Here is a 23,238-nt window from a genome sequence, read left to right on the forward strand (position 1 = left end):
GGGACGCCTGCCTTTACATACACATGAACTTTAATGGCATCCCAGTCTTAGTCTGTAGGGTTTAATATTGAGTTGGCCCACCCTTTCTAGCTATAACAGCTTCAACTCTTCTGGAAAGGCTGTCCACAAGGTTTAGGAGTGTGTCTATGGGAATGTTTGACCATTCTTCTAGAAGCACATTTGTGAGGTCAGGCACTGATGTTGGATGAGAAGGCCTGGCTTGCAGTCTCCGCTCTAATTCATACCAAAGGTGTTCTATCGGGTTGAGGTTAGGACCCCAAACTTTCTCATCCATGTCTTTATGGACCTTTCTTTGTGCACTGGTGCGCAGTCATGTTGGAACAGGAAGGAGCCCTCCCCAAACTGTTCCTACAAAGCTGGGAGGATGAAATTGTCCAAAATGTCTTGGTATGCTGATGCCTTAAGAGTTCCATTCACTGGAACTAATGGGCCAAGCCAAACCCCTAAAATACAACCCCCGCACCATAATCCCCCTCCACCAAATAATTTGGACCAGTGCACAAAGCAAGGTCTATAAAGACATGGATGAGCGAGTTTAGGGTGGAGAAACTTGACTGGCCTGCACAGAGTCCTGACCTCAACCCGATAGAACACTTTTGGGATGAATTAGCTATGACTAAGCACCAACATACGGTGTGAAACGCGTTAGCTATCCAGCTCTGCCTCTGTACCATATGGACTGAATTTGGATTTTAAAACTTTTCTCAATAAAGGTGTTGTATCAGTGTGCGGCAATCCAGGACTCCTCTTTACTGGGATGAATTAGAGCGGAGACTGCGAGCCAGGCCTTCTTGTCCAACATCAGTGCCTGACCTCACAAATGCGCTTCTGGAAGAATGATCAAACATTCCCACAGACACTCCTAAACCTTGTGGATGGCCTTCCCAGAAGATCTGAAGCTGTTATAGCTGCAAATGGTGAGCCAACTCATTATTAAACCCTACGGACTAAGACTGGGATGCCATTAAAGTTCATGTGCATGTTAAGGCAGGCATCCCAATCAGTAGTGTATTTAGGTTTTGAGCTGCCCTAGGCCTGACTAAACTCGTGCACCCACTAATTTAAATATGACCCGCCCCTTCCTGTCAAGGCCACACCCCTTTCTGTTCAAGACCCACCCTGAAATTTTGGCATGGGGACACTAGTTCTGAGGGCCCGGGGGGCAATGGATTCCCTTAATTTGCATAGATTTCCTCTCACTTCCTGTTTGGCTATGGGGCAGGAAGTGAAGGGAAATCTCTGCAATGGGACAAGGATGGTAAAAAATAAACTGACAGGGGTTATAACCCTCCCTTACTCTATCCAAAATGGGAAAAAAGTGCCTATAATTCGACTTTAAGCACAAATTTCTGATAATTTTATGGAGAGGACTAAGAAGATAACCATGCCAATGGTGCAGCAGAAAACATATAACACAGTGAGGAAGGTTTGTGGTCCAGGATGATAGGACAGTCAAAAGTAGAAGCGGCGCCCCCACAGTTGCGGAATGCCAGCCGCCCGCATACCGGAAGCAGTGCAGCCGCTTTAGGGGGGCACTAGATTAATTTGCCTCTCAGCCCAGTCCGCCCCATAAGACTGGCGCTACACTAACAGTGTAGCCAAGTCAGCAGGGACTTTTTCCATGCTGCCCCCCTGCAAAGTGCTGCCCTAGGCCTGGGCCTTGTCGGCCTAGGGCAGGATACAGCGTTGATCCCAATACTTTTGGTAATATAGTGTGTATATATAACTTGAATTCTGGGATATGCACTTGGAATTTCTCCTTTGTTCATTCTTGCTTATTCAATAAAATGGTAATGCACCAAAAAATTACTAACTGTCCTCTGTTAACTCTTTCCTGTGAAAATCAGAAGTGCAGGGAAGCAGCACTTAGAGAGCAGGAGCCAGCAGCATTGAAAGCTGCACATGCTAGGGGAATAATTTTAACAATTAGTTCACTAGGAAAGTTGATTGGGCTTATCTATCTTATCTAATCATGAAGAGCAATGATGAACTGTAACCCATACCAGCCAATAAGGCTGCAGAAGCTGAATACATCTACAAGAATGTTTTATATGCTCTAGGTTACTGCATCATTGCTCTTTACATGCAGACAGGTTCGATCAAGCTTAGTATCCGCTAAAGTAACAAAAAACACACAATGTACCATAGCTAATGAAAACTAAGCAGAAAACATCCTTTATTTCCCTGACCTGTTTAAGTTAAGTCTGCCCGCTGACTGGCCTAATGAAGTAGTGGCGTCAGTGTCACAGTCATGCAGCGAACTAAAGCAGACAGTCATTAGTGAAGAGGAAAATAGGGCTGGTAAGAAATGTGGGCTTTACCTTCTTTGTATGGAATAATATCATTGATAATCATCTGTAATATATCCTCACTGATGCGTATGCTGAGTATGTTGTACTACTGAATTGTTCAATAAACTTTTCTGTTAAAAAGAAAAGAAATGTGGGCTGCAAACACTGTGGCCACTAAAAGAGATGTGTTGTCATAAAGGGAAGAATAATACTGGCTGTTGTTGTAACGGAATATAGGTCCTTTTTTATGGAAGGTCCTATCCAGGTGTTGTTAGGGAGCACTATATACTCATCCTTCATGTTTTTTCGAAATAAGGCCCCTTGGGGATGAATCAAAGGGGAGGGAAGACGTGAGCAAAAAAAAAAAAAAAAAATGAACCTGTTTTTCTTTGGACGCTGACTATCTGCACCACCAAGCAGTGGAGACAGTCTGGGGTACTCCTTCATTGGGTGATCAAGGAGCTACTACCTAGTGGAGAAGAGGGTGCAGCATGGAAGGATCCTACTTCTCAATGAAGGAACAGAATTTAATACTGAGGACCAACTGTGGGTATTAAAGCTCTCCTCCCGGTAGGGTTCTGCAGAAGAAATTTGTTGTATACCCTGTTGAGGAAATGTGTTATGTTGCATTGTTGAGGAAACTTGTCGGTTGCGTTGCTGCAAAGTTAGACCTCTGTATGATGAATATGTTTTGAAAATTCTTTAAGTAAAGGGAATCTGGTTTACTATCTTCTAGTATGAGAATTCTCCTAATGGAGGATCCTGTGCAAGAAAGAGTGTATGGGTTCCTGCTTAGTGGACTAGGTGTGGTGTTGAAGACTAGCCTGGCTCTGACAAGCTGGAGAGGCTCTTTAGGTACCAGAGGGCAAGGGTTTCTGTGCCCACTTATCAGTCCTTTTTTAGTGGGATATTTTATTCCTGGTTGGGAACCCGAGGAGCTCCAGCTGGACTAGTCAGGAGGCTGCTGCTGGTAGTGGGGTGTAAAGGGTAACTCCATTTTTATTGGGAAAAAACTATTCCCGCTTGGTGATCAATGTACGATGCAAAGATTTTAACAAACATTGTTGCAGATTCCAACTTGTTTGTTCCACTTTGTGTCTTTGTGTACTGGTTTTCAAATTCACTTTAATCAGATGGTGCACTTTCAGGGTTCTGGTGAGAAAAGTTGCATGGTCTGCATCCCTTTAGAATTAAATAACTCTAATGCTCCGTACACGCGGTCAGATTTTCAGACGGAAAATGTTCAATGGGAGCTTTTTGTCGGAAATTCCGACCGTGTGTAGGCTCCATCGGACATTTCCCATCGGAATTTCCGTCGCACAAAATTTGAGATCTGGATCTCAAATTTTCCGACAACAAAATCCATTCTCTTAAATTCCGATCGTGTGTACACAATTCCGACGCACAAAGTTCCATGCATGCTCGGAATCAAGCAGAAGAGCTGCACTGGCTATTGAACTTCATTTTTCTAGGCTCGTCGTACGTGTTGTACGTCACCGCGTTCTTGACGTTCGGAATTTCCGACCAACTTTGTGTGACCGTGTGTATGCAAGACAAGTTTGAGCCAACATCCATCAGAAAAATTTTTTTTGTTTTAGGAAAATCCTATCGTGTGTACAGGGCATTAGGGAGTGTTTCACCAAAAATCACATTTTTATTGCAGAAGATGCTTAAAATCTGAATTGTATCTAAGTGCAAAGCTCTTCACACAAGCAGGAAATTACATTTCTAGGGACTATCTGTAGACCAACTGTGTACAGAACACCTCCAAGCTGCCATGTTGCATTGCATTTTACAGAAAATTACAGCAGCTGCAGATTGAAAAGGAAAGGTACCGTATTTATCGGCGTATAACACGCACTTTTTCCCCCTTAAAATCAGGGGAAAATCGTGCGTGCGTGTTATACGCCGATACACCGCCGATTATGAGCCTTTTGGCGGCTCTCGGCGGGTTTCGGATGTTCTCGGCGGCTTTCCGCCATTCTCGGCCGCTTTCGGCCATTCTCGGCGGCTTTTGGCCGCTTTCGGCCATTCTCGGCGGCTTTCGGCCGCTTTCGGCAATTCTCGGCGGCTTTCGGTCGCACTCGGCTTTCGGTGGCTCACGCGGGACTGCCGAGAACGGCCGAGAGCTGCCGAGAATGGCCAAAAGCGGCTGAAAGCCGCCGAGAATGGCCGAAAGCTGCCAAGAGAGCCGCCGAGAGCCGCCGAGAACGGTGGCGCCATTTTTAAATGCCAGATGTCTGAAAACGACACAGGGCAAGGCTGCAGACTACTGATGGACACTGACAAGGCTGCAATGGGGGACAAGGCTGTAATGGGGGACAAGGCTGCAATGGGGGACAAGGCTGCAATGGGGGACAAGGCTGCAATGGGGGACAAGGCTGCAATGGGGGACAAGGCTGCAATGGGGGACAAGGCTGCAATCAGGGACAATGCTGTAATGGGGGACAAGGCTGCAATGGGGGACAAGGCTGCAATGGGGGACAAGGCTGCAATGGGGGACAAGGCTGCAATGGGGGACAAGGCTGCAATGGGGGACAAGGCTGCAATGGGGGACAAGGCTGCAATCAGGGACAAGGCTGCAATGGGGGACAAGGCTGCAATGGGGGACAAGGCTGCAATGGGGGACAAGGCTGCAATGGGGGACAAGGCTGCAATGAGGGACAAGGCTGCAATGAGGGACAATGCTACAGATGGACACTGACAAGGCTGCAATGAGGGACAATGCTACAGATGGACACTGACAAGGCTGCAAATGGACACTGATGAGGCTGCATTGATGGGCATTTAAATGTAAGTTTTTTTTCCTTAAACTTCCCTCCTAAAAGTTTTTTTCCTGAAAATTCCCTCCTAAACTTGGGGTGCGTGTTATACGGCGGCGCGTGTTATACGCCGATAAATACAGTAATTTTTAAAAACATTAAATTACAATATGGCTTGTGTAGCAAATGTATATGCTATATTTTTTTTCTCCTTCAGGGACCAGAAGAAGAAGAGCCCTGAGAATATGTCTCCAACAGCCCTGAACTGAGTTATTATGAAATGTACAGAATTGCTTAGTGTTTTCTGCTCTACTGATGGTTGCCACTGTGCCAGTCTATGTGCTGACAATCCAGAAGCTAAGCTAAAGGGAGGAGGGTGAAGGCAGGCTGGGCTCCAGTCATTGTTCCTTTTTTTATGTATTGCCACCATTGGCCATTTGTTGCCCATGTATTGTCATGACTGCCAGTTTATTTCCAATTGTAACAATTGCTTTTTTTCCTACTTTCCTACTGACCTTGCACATGGAGGTACCTCCTTTGTGTATGCGCTCCCCAATACCAGGGACCAGGTGGGGCCACAGTCATGTAAAGATCAACATTAAGGCGGAACCTCAGGTTAGAAGTGAGCTGTACACCTTGTGCAGCTGTGAAGCACACACATGTCCCTTCTGTGAAGCACTCTGTCCCATATCGCTGCACACTTTGTCTCCCAGAATGTAGCATTTAGAGGGGGGACACTTTTGAGCTTGCCTTCTGCTCCACCAGTCTAGCTCTGCTCTGCCACCTCACTCCCAGTGCAGTGGCGGCCCATCCATAAGGGGCGCCATCCCCCTAATCCATGCGCCCGGCCCCTAATCTACTTGCAGGGCGCCGGATGCACGGATTCCAATGGGGTTTTTGTTTTTAGAAGCAAGTGATTAGAGCCTGAGACTTTAATTGGCTTCAAAAAAGGATGGGCTTGGGGCACAGAGCTAATCATGGACCTTATGCGTGCACTTAATTGATTCCCTCTGCTCTCCCATACCATTTGGCTAGGTTTTTGGGGTCTCTGATTGCTTTTGGGGTACCGACCACAAGGGAGGGAGTCAGAGGGAGTCAGAGCACTCACTACCGGAGGCCCTGTCCCTCATACCTGGTACCACACTTCGCTGTCTAGCTGTTATCATATTCTCACCAGTTCATGGTTACTCGTAGGAACCACATTCCCTCCGCCAACTCTTTTGCTGAGTTAACCCTTATAGATGGCCTTCCGTTCTTCCCTCTTCACGCCTGTATGTGCCTTACAGGCCCAGTTCTTCCGATACACCCCGTACCTCCATGCGCCCCTTTGAATAGCTTCAGACCAGGCAATAAACAGTTGATCAGACTTTACTGGACAACTCAGTATTAAAGTCCAACAGTGCAAAACAGTTTGTTCTTGACTAACTAGACCCAGGCTGCCCGGTGCATGCCTTCCCAGAGGCGAGAGTCCTAGAGAGGCAGAGTCTTACTAAGAAAGGTTTCCTGAGTGTAGACTAGGTGTTGCGGGCAGCTACATCTTCAAACTGGCCATCCCCCTTTTTATATACAGCACATGGTAGAGCCCAGAAAATGGCTGAGAAAGTGCACAGAAAGATTTAGCCCCTTCTTACCCAGGTAGCCTGGATAACTGACAAACGAACCTGCCTACACACATTTTGTCACAATTGCGCTGTAGTTCCCCAACAAAGCCTCAGGCTCAAGAGGTTAAAAAAAGAACAGAACAAAAAAGACATTCATGGAGGTCATTCATTTTTCCCCTTATGACTTTGTAAAGATGCCCGTGACTAGAGTTCTGCTTTAACTGTTAAGACAACCAGCAATGTGAACATTTTCAGTAACTCATAACAACCAATCAGAAATCATATTTCATTAATTTGCCTAAATTAAACAGAAACTTGGTTGCTATGGTCTAATGCACTTTGCACCATTGCTTTTTGCACTAATAAATATGCGTGATATTCATTGATTAAACAAACAGTGATGAAAACAGCAGTATAACCTATAAAATGTAATCACAAGAAAGCTTTCATCAGTCTGAAACATTATGTTGCTAATTACTGATTGTTTGCTGTGGGTTGAATATGCTGGGCCTTATTTACATAATTAAATTACCTATAACTGTCTGTATTGCAACACATTCAATTTATAGTTTATGACTCAACTCACTGTTTTCCCATACAGGTTTGAATCTGATTAAAACAGTCCTTGCACCCCAAAATGTCCTGGTCCTTAGCATATTACAGCTATGAGCATCACTACATTATTGCTTTCTGAATAAAAATATCAATCAAATTCTGGTAACCATTTAATTCTTTAGCTTCAAAATACACAGTACGTCTTTGTTGCAGAACCGTACAGAAATAATAGTAACCTATGTTCCATGTTCCTCATCCAACTGCTGTCTGCCATTGTACACCAAAGATAAACTACAGAAAGGGATTATGGGAAGCAGCATTCAAATACGCCATGAACATGTCAATTCATTACTTCCTATCTGTTTTGTCATTGGCTTTTTCAGCTATTTTAATACAAAGTGAATTTTCAAATTTATTTCTAAGCTTGACTGACTACCCAATGAATCAAGAGAGCCATCTTGTGGCATACCTGGGAATCTTGAACAGAGCTTTGACTGGATGCATGGAAGACAAAGGCGGGTCTCCATCAGCCAATTCAATGGCTGTTATCCCCAGGGACCAGACATCACAGCGCACATCATACGAGTAATCATACTGCTGTTCACAGGCTATGACCTATTGAAGAGATGAAAGGACGGAGTTACAGGCATTTTGTAACATGAAGTGTACATATCACAGCTATACATGTGGGAATACTGCTTGTTTTAATCTACAATGAACCCATTGCTACCTATTAGATTGTATATATAGTACATAAATATACTTACACATTTAGTAACTGACAGATTTATGGGAATCACTTATATATTATGTGTGTATATATATATATATATATATATATATATATATATATATATATATATATATATATATATATATATATAAAAACTGTATATTATATACACATTATTTAATACAGGTATTTACAGTATATAGCACCAACAATTCAAGCAGTGCTTTATTTATTATTACTCTTATCATTAATTGTATTTATTTATTATTATTACTTACTCTTATTATTATCATTTACTCACAGTCTAAGGTCCCTATCCCACATGTATGCATACACACACAAATACTAGAGCCATATTATTTATTCATATCAGTACCTGCCCTCAAGGAGCTTACAATCTAAGGTATCTATCTCACATGCATATATACATGTACACCATACCTCCCAACATTTTGAGATGGGAATGAGGGACACCTACTAGCAAATGTATGTAGGCATAGGACACACCCCCTGCCACACACCCTTAAAGGAGAATTACCCCCAAAAAAAGGTTCATTAAATCCACAAGTGCTTTTTTTTACCACTACTATTCCTTAATATTGGCTTTTAAAATGTACAAATGCAGCAATTTAGAAATTGTATGAAAGGTTTAGCACTGGGAAACACTTTTTGAAAAATAAAAAGTGTATTTTATATACAACTATATAGATCAGACCAAAATAAGGGACAGATGTGGAGGAATGAGGGACAGAGGGACATTGCTCCAAATCAGGGACAGTCCCTCGAAATCAGGGATAGTTGGGAGGTACGATGCACAATTTAACCTACCAGTATGTCTTTTGGCTGTGGAAGGAAACCAGAGAATCGAGAAAATCCACACAAGCACAGGAAGAACATGCAAACTCTATGCAGATGGTGTCCTGACCAGGATAAGAACTGGGAAGCCCAATGCTGCAAGACAAAAGTGCTAACCACAACTCCATCCACAGTATCCCCACTCCTTCAGTTCACTGTAAACTATCTCTATATGCGGATGATCTATTGTTATATGTCATACAACCTCACATTAGTATTCCCTCTTTCCTCCAAGAACTCAGATGATTTTGCTCCTACAGTAATTTTAAATTGAACATTGCCAAAACCGAAGCACTTAACATCTCCTTACCAGCTCACGTCTTAAAGCAGGGGTTCACCCACACCGCCAAAAAAAAAAAATATTAAAAGCCAGCAGCTACAAATACTGCAGCTGCTGACTTTTAATACATTGCCACTTACCTGTCCCGGGGTCCAGCGATGTCGGCAGGGGACGCCGAGAACCCGCTCGGTTCTCGGCAGCTGCCGCCTCCATCCTAGGTGAGGGAATCAGGAAGTGAAGCGTTGCGGCTTCACTTCCCGGTTCCCTACTGCGCATGCGCGAGTCGCGCTGCGCGTCCCTAGTGGTCCCCGCTCTCTGCTGGGAGCTGTGTGTTCCCAGCAGACAGCGCGGTCGGGACAGGAAGAAGCATAGACTCCCATGGGAGTCTATGCCGGAAGTAGGTGCAAATACCTGTCTTTGACAGGTATCTGCACCCCCCTCCCCCCTGAAAGGTGCCAAATGTGACACCGGAGGGGGGGGAGGGTTCCAAAAAGCGGACGTTCCATTTTTGTGTGGAACTCCGCTTTAACCTATGGGCGACATAGTGGTAGTGGTAGCACTCTCGCCTAGCAGTAAGAAGGGTCACTGGTTCGAATCCCAACCACGACACTCCCTGTGCCTGCGTGGGTTTACTCTGGTTTCCTCCCACACTCCAAAGACATGCTGGTAGGTTAATTGGATCCTGTCTAAATTGTCCCTAGTATGTATGAATGTGAGTTAGGGACCTTAGATTGTAAGCTCCTTGAGGGTAGGGACTGATGTGAATGTACAATGTATATGTAAAGGGCTGCGTAAATTGACGGCGCTATATAAGTACCTGAAATAAATAAAATAAATAAATAAACCACGATTCAAAACAATTTCCCCTTTCCTTGGCAACTCAAATCGATAAAATATCTAGGGACGGTGATACCACGTGACATGCATGACCTGTATTCCCTGAACTTTAGCCCCTTGATGATCAAAATAAGACGAACCTTAGAATCCTGGCACCATCTTAAGATACCATGGTTTGGACGTATCAATATCCTTACGATGGACATCCTCCCCAAACTATTGTACCTGTTCCAGGCACTTCCTGTCACCCTACCAACGGCATTTTTCCACACACTACACTCCTTAGCAATTAAGTTCTTATGGTAACATCATCCCTCCAGACTGAAACATAAAGCATTATGTTCCCACAAACTTAATGGAGGTATTGGTCTACCGGATTTTGAGGTTTACCACGCTTCGACTGTACTCTCTAGAGTGCTTAAATTGCTTCCTCGTCCATGGATCAAACCCTCTACGGTGCTTGAACGCCAGATTTCTCAACTTATTGATGATTTCCCTTCTAACCTTAACGACACTGTCTCTCTGGTATCGTGGGTGGGAACACTACGCATTATCCACAGATCCAAGCTGTTAACCCCCTTATTTGACAATCCAACACTCCCTGACAGTAGCAGACTCACGGTGTACGGCACATATGATAGGGCGTCATGGCCCACTGCCTGTTTGTTTGAACATACCACGACAGGTTCCTTCAGACCACAACCCAGAGGTCACCCTCACCCACCCACCTGACTGGCTGACTAATATATGCTTAGCGAAGTATTGTAATACCTTAAATCTATCTAGATATATTCATAGACCTCTTACAGCTTTCAAAGGAATGTGTAGTCTCTCTCAGATCCCTTGTTACACATTGTCCTTGATTTATAAAGAGATCCTCTCCCACACACATAATATCTTGCCCACATACACACACATTTGGGCCAGAGACTTGGAGACAGAGACCCCCCTGGGTGATTGGCACACCTCATTCACGTTTACTCATAAATCAACGGTCTCCAGCTATGCCCAGGAGAAAAATTACAAATTACAATCCTGTTGGTACAAGGACCCAGTTTCCATCCACAGAATTTTCCCGAACACCCCTGATACATGTTGGCGCAGTCATAGAGCGAGAGGAACGTATCTTTTCACATATGGTGGGAATGCAGTCGTATTCACCCCTTCTGGAGGAGGATTTTTCAGATTTATAATGAAATGTGAGATGAATCTCTCGCCTCTTCCCCTAAAATTGCCCTCTTGTCTATCCTGCCGGGCTCAGACAAATCTCAAAAAGCAAACCTCCTTAGATTTTTCCTTTTGGCTGCACGTCGGCTCATTACTAAGCTCTAGAAAACTGAGGTTATTCCTCCTCTACATAGATGGATTGACATTCTCAACGACACAATGCTCATGGAGGAGATGCAGGAAAGAGAAAAAGATGCATGGGAAAAACACACAAAACTTTGGTATATATGGTTTCACTATTCCTCCTCTGACAAACCCCTGAGGAGGTCTTCTACTTAACTTGGTAGCCTCCCCTCATAGCTCTAAGGTCCCCACCGCGACCTGCACTCACAGATAACGCCGTGGCTCAGATACCTGACATGGATTCACTTTGATTGCTATGTACCTTGCATAAATGTAATACTGATTACTGTATCTACCTTCCTTTTCCTTTCTCTCTTTTTCTACTTTCCCAATTTCCTTCCTGCTTTTTTTACAACGCCCCTTGGCATTTACTACGTTTATACGTCGCTTCCATTTATGATGTTCATGTTATCTATTTGTGTTACGCAGACATTTGTTTATCACTTTATCCCCCCCCCCTTATTTTACTTTAAAATATATATATATATATATATATCAAAAATAACTGAATAAAAATATATTCAACCTAAAAGTGCTAACCACAAAGTCACTGTGCTGCCATGCTCACATAAACACTCATAACTCTAATGCCGCGTACACACGAGCGGACATTACGGCGGACTTTGCCCGGCGGACTGGATTTCGTCAGACAATTCGATGTGTGTGGGCTCCAGCGGACTTTGTTTTCTCAAAAGTTGGACGGACTTAGATTTGAAACTTGTTTTATCCGTTGAAATCGAGTCCGGTCGAAAAGTCCGCCGTCTGTATGCTAGTTCGACGGACAAAAAGCCATGCTAGGGCAGCTATTGGCTACTGGCTATGAACTTCCTTGTTTTAGTCCGGTCGTACGTCATCACGTACGAATTCGACGGACTTTGGTGGATTGTGTGTAGGCAAGTCCGTTCATTCAGAAAGTCCGTCGGAAAGTACATCGAAAAGTCCGCCGGGCAAAGTCCGCCGTAATGTCCGCTCGTGTGTACGCGGCATTAGGCTCCTTTCAAACCTAGGCAATATGAATCGCAGGTGAAACTGTTGTGCTTCTGCCCGCGATTCCAGAATCACAGAAAAACGCAGGGCGCCCCAAATGCGGTGCGATTTTGCTACAATTGTGGAGCGTTCCTGGCTCTGTACCAAGATTTGGTACATGAGCTTCTCTGGGGCATTTTTGGAGCTGAGGGAGGTCCATGCAAATGAATCGTGCCGCTCCAAAAACGCTCCACTAAAAAACACAAAAAAGATTTTAAATTCAGGTGTGAATGGAGCCTTAATGAAAAATGAATTGTTCATTCATTGTTTATTCAATAAATGGATTTTTTTAATGCCCGCTGCAAAAGAAGATAAATAATATTTACCTCTTCACTGTGCAAGGACTCTGATCTTTACTTTCTTGAAGAACTATGGGCCTGTAAGGAAAAGTTGCATGACAATATGGACAGTCTTTTACCTGACCACATTACTCTATCAGGATTCTCTTTTTCTGGCTGGTCTGAGCTCACCTAGTGGATTTTCCACAGAACTGTACTGTGGGAATCTTTACACTCCATTCCTACACATCAAGGAAGATTAAGCACATGATAAAACTCTGCCACAGTCCACCCAAATGGAGATATACCTGAAGTAGGCACAAACAATAGTGAAATGAGCCTCACTCATGAGCCACTTGTGGTTTTGTGGGGTTTTAAAGTGTTAATGTGAAATTGACTTTGTGTGGTTGAGCCATCTTATTTGTAATTCATCTTATAAAAAATATAAAGCTAGTGCAAACCACGTAAGAGCATTACCCAAACAGCAACATCACTAGAGTCTTACAGACTGCAGGTGGCTTTGCCGTTCCTTAGCCCTTCCAATGGGCATGGGGCCTAGATGCCAGCGTAGCAACCACTAGTGTGCAACTGCTGTAGGTAAATTTATTTGTATGGCTCATGGTAACTGTGTGAGTCTGTAATTACATTGTAATACTGCAGGTCAGGCCCCCCTGGATCTAGAAGCTTGTAGACACTTCTGGAAGTTAGCGGGCAGAGGCCAGGGGGTCCTGATCTGCATACTTAGGGGAGTCTGACCAATCACCAGGCAAAATGTCCTGGCAGGGTGGATGGATCATCCCTTAAATATGGGAGAGCCTAGCCAGCAGGGGAGTGGGGTGGAACACGGAGTGCCGAGGAGGAGGCTGTTGATGGCCAAGGGCTTTGTCCCCAGGTTGGGCTCGGGCTGGCTGGGAAGAATCCTTTCAGTGTCCAGTTTAAGAAAGAACCTTGCCTACGAGTAGCAGGGACCAAGGGGGACAGAGTGAGTACATCAGCAAACCCAGGGGTTCACAAGGGGAGAGACTGCCATACATAGCAAGCTTTCAAAGGACAGTGCTGTGCATAACCCTTTTTATCCCTTGTCCTGAGAGATCTTTGGAGCAGCCAGGAGGGCTGTTACACAAGCAGCCAGGAGGGTTGGTAGTATATGCAGGCGGTGCAACTGGGAGGTATGTAGGGTATTTAGAATAGGGGCCCTGTTTATTTTTATATGTTCCTCCTTAATAATTATTAGTATGGTTATAAATACTAAATATGTTTACCTTAATGCATTCCTTGATGCATTCCTTGCATTAAGGTAAAAAATGTTTAGGCATCAGTATCTCACCTCACCCCCCCCCCTTTTTACTTACCTGAGCCCTCATTCGATCCAGCGCTATGCACATCTGCAGCTCTTCTTGTTCTCAATCAAAGCCAGTGAGGAGGAGTCGCGCTGCCTGTGTCTATAGACACAAGCTCGCACGAGTGCCCATAGAAAGCGGGCCAGGAGCACTGGCGGGGGACCCGAGAAGAGGAGGTTCGGGGCGCCTCTGTGGATTTCATCCTGTTTGTTATTTAAAAAAGAAAAAGGCATTTACAATCACATTAACTTAAAAACCTAGACTGTTCTAAAATGAATAGAAAAAAAAAACAGGAAATTCTCAATGAACAAAAAAGAGATATTGTGTGTCAAAATAAGCAACCAGCAAAGGGCAAAAGGGGGCAATTGCCCGTGTTCTCTGCCACAAAGGGCCCCACCTCTATATAAAAATGCATGCAAGCAATATATTTGGTCACTACACAGAATGCAGACTGGAACCCACCAGCAATTCTCATTCACTGTGCTGCTCACTCATTGAATCTTGTTGGAAAGGCTCTTGCTTAGTTGATGCTGTCAGTTATTTTGACTTCATACAGAGGTCCTTTTCTGCTTCAACATAGAGGTGGGCAAATCTAATGAAGTCCTTGGAAGGAAATAACAGAGCACTAACTATGAAGTCCCTGTTAGATACTCACTAGTCTGCAAGAGCTACTCATAAAAGCACTCATAGATGGACACAACTGAATTCAAAATGCCCTCAGACATATTGAAAGGGATTTTGCACAAATGCCGGAAGCAAGATATGAACCTCGAACATTGACAGACAAAATTGGTTGTCCTGAAACTGCTCTGATGGCGAAGATCTGGCACTTTAAAGTGTTGCCAAAGATAACACTTTTTATTTAGTTTTGGATAGAGTGGAGAGGCATTAGAACACTTCTTAGTTTTTATTGCTGTTTGTGTCCCCATTGGGGAAATTCACTCTCTCTCTTTGTCCTGTTTACCATTATTGTTGAAAGTGAAAGTAAAAGAAAATCCCCAATTTTGGGTTGTCCCCAGAAAAGTAATAGAGGGGAGATCTTCCAATAGGAAACTAGTTATGGTGACCTGGAGGTCCCCAATGAATTCCCTTAGTTTTCAGGAATTTCCTCTTACTTTCTCCTTTGGTTATAGTAGTGGCGTCGCTAGGGGGGTGCGGTCCACACCCGGGTGACACCCTCTAGAGTGGTCACACCCTCCCGACTTTCCCGAGGTTGAGGAAAGACCTATAATTTTTTTTTTCAGCTGACACGGCCAGAACACCTCCAGAGCCGCAGCCTGGCCTGTGTCCTTCTTCCTCCCTCTACTTCCCTGCTGAGCCTGCCACATGTCACTATCTCTGCCCGGGCAGTGCCGCTGCACACTGTCCTCTCCAGCTGTTGCCCAGGACAGGTCACGAGTGTATTGTGAGCCGCCGCCCTGCGCTGGCCCTGAGCTGGTGCTGTAATGAGCGGGAGGGTAGAGGCTTGCGATGAGGGGGTGTCCGCTGTTGGCCTGAGCCCGAGGTGAGGTGTGACAGCCTTAGGTGGGGGGGGGGGTTGCCATGGTGTCGCCACGCCACCCACTTACACCTGAGAGCTGTGGAAGGAGTGTACATGTCTGGCACCCTGAGCTGGTCTGATGAGGGGGGTGCTGGACACAGCTATATTATATATATATATATATATATATATATATATATATATATATATATATATATATATATATATATAAAATACTGTCTTGAGGCGTATGTACTGGGGAGGGGGGTGACTTTAGTGGGGACTCTAACATAAGGGATGCTCTGGGAACCCTGTTTAAGGGGGGACACTGAGTATTCTGATGCACGGTGAGGACTCTGATGTAGGGGGGAACACTGTGGCCTCTGGTGTAAAGGGGAACTGTGATATAGGGGGTGCTCTGAGAACCCTGATTTACCTTAGTCTACTCACTCAGAGGCAGGAGAGAGAAGGGGGAGACTTCAGTCACAGACAGGGATGGATGGTGAGCTCACTCACCCCTTGGCAGTAGCACCTCTCATCCAGATGTATCTGAGACTGCTGGACTTCAAATTTCTGGCCCACACTTCCCTTTTCTGAGGCACAGTGCTGGGGATTGGAGTGTGGGCAGACACAGAGGGGTAGGGGCGTGAGGAAGAAGAGCAGATCGAGCCTTCTCTCCTCTCCCATCTGTATGTGGGGGGAATTGTTAGTGTTGGCTTTGGGCAGTGTGAAAGAGAGTGTAACAGACACTCTCAGCTTAGACAACTGCAGCCAGCAACCCTGCTGGGAGGCCATAGTCCAGTCTGAATAATGTGTCCGGGTTTCAGGCAGTTTGAAACCCGAACACATGATTACAAACCCAAACTGTCGGGGTGAATCCCAGACAGGTGGCAACCCTAGAAGGGTCAGTACTTAGGGGTCTGTATTGGGCAATGTCTGTATTGAGCAGTCTGTACTGGTTTGGAAAATTAAAAAAAATAAAAACCTGATTTTTGACTCAATGCGGACAAGGATAGAAAAAATTGTTAAAGAATAAATGGATAAAAAAAAATATATATATATTCCCTCCCCCCTTTTCCCCCATCAGACCAGCTCAGGGTGGGCAGCTCAGTCAGCTACTATGCCTGTATGTAATATTATAATATAAATATAGCTGTGTCCAGCAGCAGCAGACACAGCTATATTATATAAAGGTATAGTATCTCACTGAGCCACCCACCCTGAGTTGGGGGGGGTGCTGTGTCCACCACCTAGGTATAGTAGCTGAGGTGAGCCGCCACCCTAAGCTGATCTGATAGGGGGGGGTGTCCGCAGCACGGGTGTGGACAGACAGTGACCCACACTCACATCAGATCCATTCAGCAAGCAGAAGGTCACAGCAGCATCCTTGGCTGCAGCCATCAGATACCTTCTACCACGGTCCAGCAAGCAACACACCTTATTGTCGGCACGGCATCTTGCCATCTTCCCTGCGGTCATCAGATCCAGTCCAGAAAGCAGCACACTGAGTCAGCAGGTCAGTTCCAAAATCCAAATCAAATCATCAATGCCCATGATGCCATTATATGCTGTCCCCAGGGACAAATCCAATCCAGAGATCACCACACAGTGGGATACTGAAAACTATGGGCAGAGCTGCGATGATGTCACTCCCGCGCATGCATGTTGGAGCCCTTGGTTACGGCACGGTGCTCTGAAGGTCTGGCACAGTATGCCAAACCTTCAGAGTGCATGCGCCAGTGATGTCGCCAGATGGAGGGGGTGACACCATGTTTTACCGCACCAGGTGACACCAACCCTAGTGACACCACTGGGTTATGGAACAAGAAGTGAATGGAAATCTCCACAATAGGACACAGATGGGGGGGGGGGGGGGGGGGATCTGACAGGGATTATAACCCTCCTTTGCTCTATCAAAAAGGAAAAAAAAAAAGTTTTGCCCATTGTTCTACTTTCTGTCTTGAACTGTTCAAAAGCAAAAAAACTAAGCTATTTAAAGCGGAGGTTTGCTGAAAAAAATATATTAAAAGCCAGCAGCTACAAATACTGCAGCTGCTGACTTTTAATATATGGACACTTACCTGTCCAGGGAGCCCGCGGTGTCGGCAGCCGTCCTTCGGCTCTCGGCTGCTGTCGCCGCCATCCTCAGTGAGGGAATAAGGAAGTGAAGCCATGCGGCTTCACTTCCTGGTTCCCTACTGCGCATGCGCGACCTGCGCTGCACGTCCTCACAGGTCCCTGCTGTATTCTGTGTCTCACAGAATACAGCGGGGGAGGACGGGGTAGGCGGCGGAAGTGGCGTAGGTCACCGCAATCACCGCGGTGATCTATGCCAAGAAGTGGGAGCAAATACCTGCATTAGACAGGTATCTGCACCCTCCTCCCCCCTGAAAGGTGCCAAATGTGACACCGAAGGGGGGGAGGATTCCAAAAAGTGGAAGTTCCATTTTTGGGTGGAACTCCACTTTAAGGAGATGAGAATGACCTGAAGAAATTGAAGGATATAATTTATTCTATAGAAAGGTCTCTAAAATCACTTCAGGATAAGTATGGAGACTTAGAGATGGATGCCAGAAATCTCTGTAACTACACAGACTTCAAAGCAACTACAGATAGGCCACAAGAAACAAACACTATGATCTGAATCCAACAACAGTATCAGAGGAAGTTATCCTTTCCTTAAGAGATTAATTCAGATTTGGAACCTTTAATGTTATTTTAGTTCACTTGTCTGTTGTCATACATGAAGGGTAACATACCAATCAGTGTATGACAGATTCATGGAAAGTCATAGGTAACATGCGGTCTACCTGATTCACACTTCCCAACTTTGTGAGAAGGGAAAGAGAGACACATTACAGCACAAAGTATAATGGCAAAAGACACAGCCCTACCATACCTCCAGTAACACAGATGAGGATTAATGTGCAAAAAAATGATTGGATTAAACCAAATTTTTTTATAACTATGTAGCACCCTGGAGTTTAGTCAGCGAGCTCCTCACAAATTTACTGTACTTGTCAAGAGTAGTTATCTTGGTCAATTGATAGGGATCTATTGATTTCTCCCTAAGCTTTGCCTTGTTGCACTTTTCTCTTCTACCACTAGGTGGCCGGGTACTTGGTGGTACTAGATACTAGAAGGGGAACCCAAGGTCAGGTTATGGGTATGTGGGTGTACAAGCCAATGGGCAGGGGTTTTCTTGAATCCCTTGGCCTGCTGGTAGAGCCTATATATTCGGGTGAGGTCAGGTGATCTGTGTTCTGTGCCACCTAGATGGCTGTCCGGGTGGACGTGTGTCGTACAACTCGGGCTGATAGGCAGGAGATTGGGCCTATCCCAGGGGCATCTGGCTGCTAGGCTATGTGAGGGGCTATCTAGAAGTTAGAGAGCAGCGCAGGGTTGGGATTGCAGCTTGCAGTCCAACCAGAAGTAACGGTTCTGCCGGCTGGAGAACCTGTCAATGGTCGGAGGTAGAAGGGAAGCTGTCACCACGAAGGGACTAATCGCCTTTACCAGGGACCACAGTGAGTAACTGAAGCAAGTATCGGAACTATATTTTCACCGAAGGGCATTGTGGAAGATCTGGAAACTTCAGGCAGCGATCTAGTTATGGACCCAACCAGCGGAGGAGACGTTTGCAGAGCAGCCTTGTGTGTCAAGCCAGGGACCGAGCCGGTTAGCAGGGGTGAAGCTTGAAGAGTATCTGGAGTGCCAAGCTAGGGACCCAGCAGAAAAGCGGGGTGACGCTTGAGGGGATACCACCGCAAACCTTGGAGGAGCTCAAGGGATTCAGAGTCAGTGAATCAGTAGGTCTAGTGAGAGACAAGGAGCTCAGTATTGAAGAACTACAAGGAGCAGTTGTAGTGGAGCTGAAAGAACTGATATGTTTGCGTTAGGAACTGTTAAAGGACTGTTACCATAAGAGACCGCAATCCTGCACGTGCAGAATTAGCGCCTTGCTGGGGCCTTTCTCTGCACGGCTGTTCTCCTATCAAAGTCTCGGAGTCTGCCAACTGAGTTTGCAACTATCTAAGGGTGCCCTGGCCCTAACCCTCTTTCCCCCAAAATATATAAAAAGGACTGTCAAAAGAAATAAAACCTCTTTTACATCCAAGAAGTGTCTGGTGCCCAATGACTTTCACCATCTGTGCACCCACTATGCCTCGCAACCCACCAAATATTGATGGATGTCAGCTATCTTTGGCCTTGGTGGTTCTCATTAGACCAAAAGAGGTCAAAGACTTTGCTACTACATTTGCTTTTTTTGTACACACGGTCGGACATTCCGACAACGAAATCCATGGATTTTTTCCGACGGATGTTGGCTCAAACTTGTCTTGCATACACACAGTCACACAAATCTTGTTGGAAATTCCGAACATCAAGAATGCGGTGAGGTACAACACGTACGACGAGCCGAGTAAAAGGAAGTTCAATAGCAAGTGCGGCTCTTCTGCTTGATTCCGAGCATGCGTGGAACTTTGTGCATCGGAATTGTGTACACACGATCAGAATTTACGACAACAGATTTTGTTGTCGGAAAATTTGAGATCTAGATCTCAAATTTTGTGTGACGGAAATTCTGATGGAAAATGTCCGATGGAGCCTACACACGGTTGAAATTTCCGACAACAAGCTCCCATCGAACATTTTCCATCGGAAAATTCGACCGTGTGTACGGGGCATTAGTTTATTCATCCTCTGATTGTGGGTATAATGCTTTGCTGGCTCCTGTGAAAAATATTAACAAATGCACATTTTTCCCCTTGCAAAAATATGGGCAATTATTTTATTTTTTTCAAAGTGAACTTAGCCTTTAAGATCTTGGTGGATATAAATGACACTCCAAAGGATGGAATAAAATTCACCTAGGTAGTGCGCATGCGTGCGGGCACGGGAGCGGACATGATCTGACCTGCTCCGCATGCCGCCGGCCTTTCCAAGCCGTTTTAAGCCGGAGGGAAGCCGCAAAGCTTGCAGCTTCTTCAGGGATCACAGTATGAACCGAAGAGGAGGGGGGACAACCAAAAAGAAACCCCCGACATCCAGCTACTCGTTCCGCTTGGGGAACACTGCAGCAAAGACCCCCCCTTCCAAGATGGCATTGGGCCGGAGGACAGAGACAGATGCAGCAAGGCAGGTGAGCGGGACCCAGCGTAATCAGGCATCCCCTGCACAAGGAATCTCTCTTCATAACACAGCGGCTGCTGGTATAGACAGAGAGCGAGATCCCTTCTCCTCTCAGTCACAAGAGGACATAACACGGTCACAGAAGGGTAAGTCCCCACGGTTCTCTCTCTCCCCCTCCCATACTTATCAGGGGGAGGGGATGGATGGTGCTGATTCCCCAGCTTCCTCCATGGAGAGGAATATGGCTGAAATAGCTGAACTTGCCCTAAGCCAAAATAGCACAGGGAGTGATCATCCTCCTCCACCTCCAGCACCATATTCAGGGGATTCTGTCCTCCTTGCTCGTTTCTCAGCATTACTACAGCAAGAGTTGTCTAAAGCTTGTCAATCAATTACAGCTGAAATGAAACATGACTTTAATGATATAGGGGAAAGACTGGACACTATTGAATCTAAAATGGATGGCACAGTGCGGAGGGTTAATCAGAACTCAAGCATGATATCCTCATTACAGGATCAATTAGATCAAGCCAACCCCAAATAGAAGATCAGGAAAATAGATCCTGGCGCTATAATTTCCGAATTCGCGGCCTACCTGAAGCAGTGACTGACCTAGAAGAGGCAGTACATGCTCTTATGCAGTATTTGATCCCGGACATCACGCCACAACACATGGAAATAGATAGAGTGCATCAGGCTTTGACGGCCCCAAGACAGGATAGCCCCCCAAGGGACGTTATAGTCAATCCGCATTTCTACAGAATTAAGGAACAAATAATGTCCACAGCTCGTGGTAGGGGCGAAATTAACCTCATGGGCCACCCAATACAGATTTTCACGGACATTTCGCAATTGACTATCCAAAAAAGACGGGCTCTAAAGCCATTATTGGCACAGCTTACTAAAAGCCAAATCAAGTACCATTGGTCATTTCCTTTTCGTCTGTCGTTTACCTTCAAGGGAAAGACATATTCTTTTGCCAATTTTTCGGATGGAGAAGATATCCTCATGGGCCTTGGCTTGATATCCAGGGAATCATCATCCCCCAAAGCACAACAAGAATTGGATCACCCAGTCTCGCCCCTATAGGAACAATGCCAGCTATACTCTTCTAGAAGACGACGTCCAGTTGCTGGACCGGACGGATGACGGAGAGGAACCCTCCTTTGAGTAGTATCCATTATACAGTGACAGTTGACATCACTGTAAGCCTGTACAAGGCTCCCCTTCAGCGGTTTGGAACTTACAATGTTGGCTGTAGTTAAGCCAGTTTAATTTGTCTTTAAGACACCAATGTGTCTACCTTTTTTCTGGAGGGATGTGATCCCCTCTCCTTATTGGGAGATTAGAGTTACTCAAACAATATTTGTTGTTTTAATATGAAGGTCCTATAGTTATAGTAGAAACTGACCCCCCTAGTCTAGCCTAGTCTAGCCTAGTCGGACTTAAGAAAACATAAAGTGTTAGTTCACTAGACTTGCTAGGCTCCCCTCCCTAATAGTACAATGTTTTACATGGAAAGTGCCGGGGCAGAAACACATGCCACTTCTCGGCGAGCTTGTCGTCATCAGCAAGATGGTGACAACCTCGCTCAACCCGATGGAGACTACGGTCTCCTGGACCTATACGAATATGTTTTTATTTTTATGTCAGTTTTCTATGTACCTTATTTCTGGGGGGACAGATGGACACTGGTCCAGTTCATCTTACCCCAACACTGATTTCTCATTCCTTCTTTCTTTTTTCGTTCCCATATCCTGGAGTGCACCACTACATCTGAAAATTGAAGAGATCCGTCAAAACATCCTCTTCTCGATGGAGATGACGAACATCTACAACAGGCAAGTACAGTCTGCCGAGCCATAATGCTAAGATCTTTAGTATCTCACTCCCATACTCATATCCTAACGCATAATATTCATGGCTTAAATTCCCTCACAAAACAAGCCAAGGCATTTCAAAATTACCATAAATTAGATATAGATTTCCTACTTCTTCAGGAAACGCATTTTTCGCGTACCTCAGCTCCCAGATACTTAAATGTTAGATATCCCACATTTTATTTATCGAACGGCCCATACAAGAAAAGAGGGGTAGCGATTTGCATTGCGAAAAGGGTACCGTTTACTCCCACCACAGTTATCAGGGACAAGGAGGGGGGGTACGTCATGGTAGCGGGGAAAGTGAATGAAAATGCTATCACACTCATATCATATTATGCCCCCAATATGGGCTAGGTAGCATTTTTTGAAACTATGCTAAAAACTCTAATGCCACATGTACAAGGTCAAGTTATAATGGGTGGTGATAGCAATGTCTCCCTGGATCAAGCCTTGGATAGGACCAATGTGCACAAACCTATTGTGAAACATATCCCCAAACAGGGTATTAAATTAGCCCGGACGTTACACTCCTATGACCTCATAGATATTTGGAGGGACTTTCATCCTACGACCAGGGATTATACCCACTACTCCCAGGTCCACAAAACATACTCTCGCATAGACCATTTACTCACACAATCTTCACTCCTGCCCTCAATTGAGTTGGCTAAAATAGTGCCTAGCTCATGGTCAGACCACTCACCAGTGCAAATGACACTAACTGATCTATGGATGAGACCAAAACCCTCAACGTGGCGGCTTAATGCTTCATTACTCAATGACCCCATCATATATACTGAAATAGAGAAAGCC

The 23,238-nt window shown here is 45.2% G+C and overlaps 1 protein-coding gene across 5 annotated transcripts in view; it reads right to left on the reverse strand.

Annotated features, from left to right (window-relative positions):
* Positions 1-23,238, reverse strand: part of MYO3B (myosin IIIB) — a 635,651-nt gene that overhangs the window by 478,289 nt on the left and 134,124 nt on the right. For all 5 annotated transcript variants that reach the window (XM_073633937.1, XM_073633938.1, XM_073633935.1 and 2 more), the window contains exon 7: positions 7,700-7,845. In XM_073633937.1, the coding sequence (XP_073490038.1) occupies positions 7,700-7,845 (146 nt within the window). The remainder of the gene's footprint in view (positions 1-7,699; positions 7,846-23,238) is intronic.

Source organism: Aquarana catesbeiana, linkage group LG06 (genome assembly GCF_042186555.1).
Source record: "Aquarana catesbeiana isolate 2022-GZ linkage group LG06, ASM4218655v1, whole genome shotgun sequence".
Taxonomy (NCBI): Eukaryota; Metazoa; Chordata; class Amphibia; order Anura; family Ranidae; genus Aquarana; species Aquarana catesbeiana.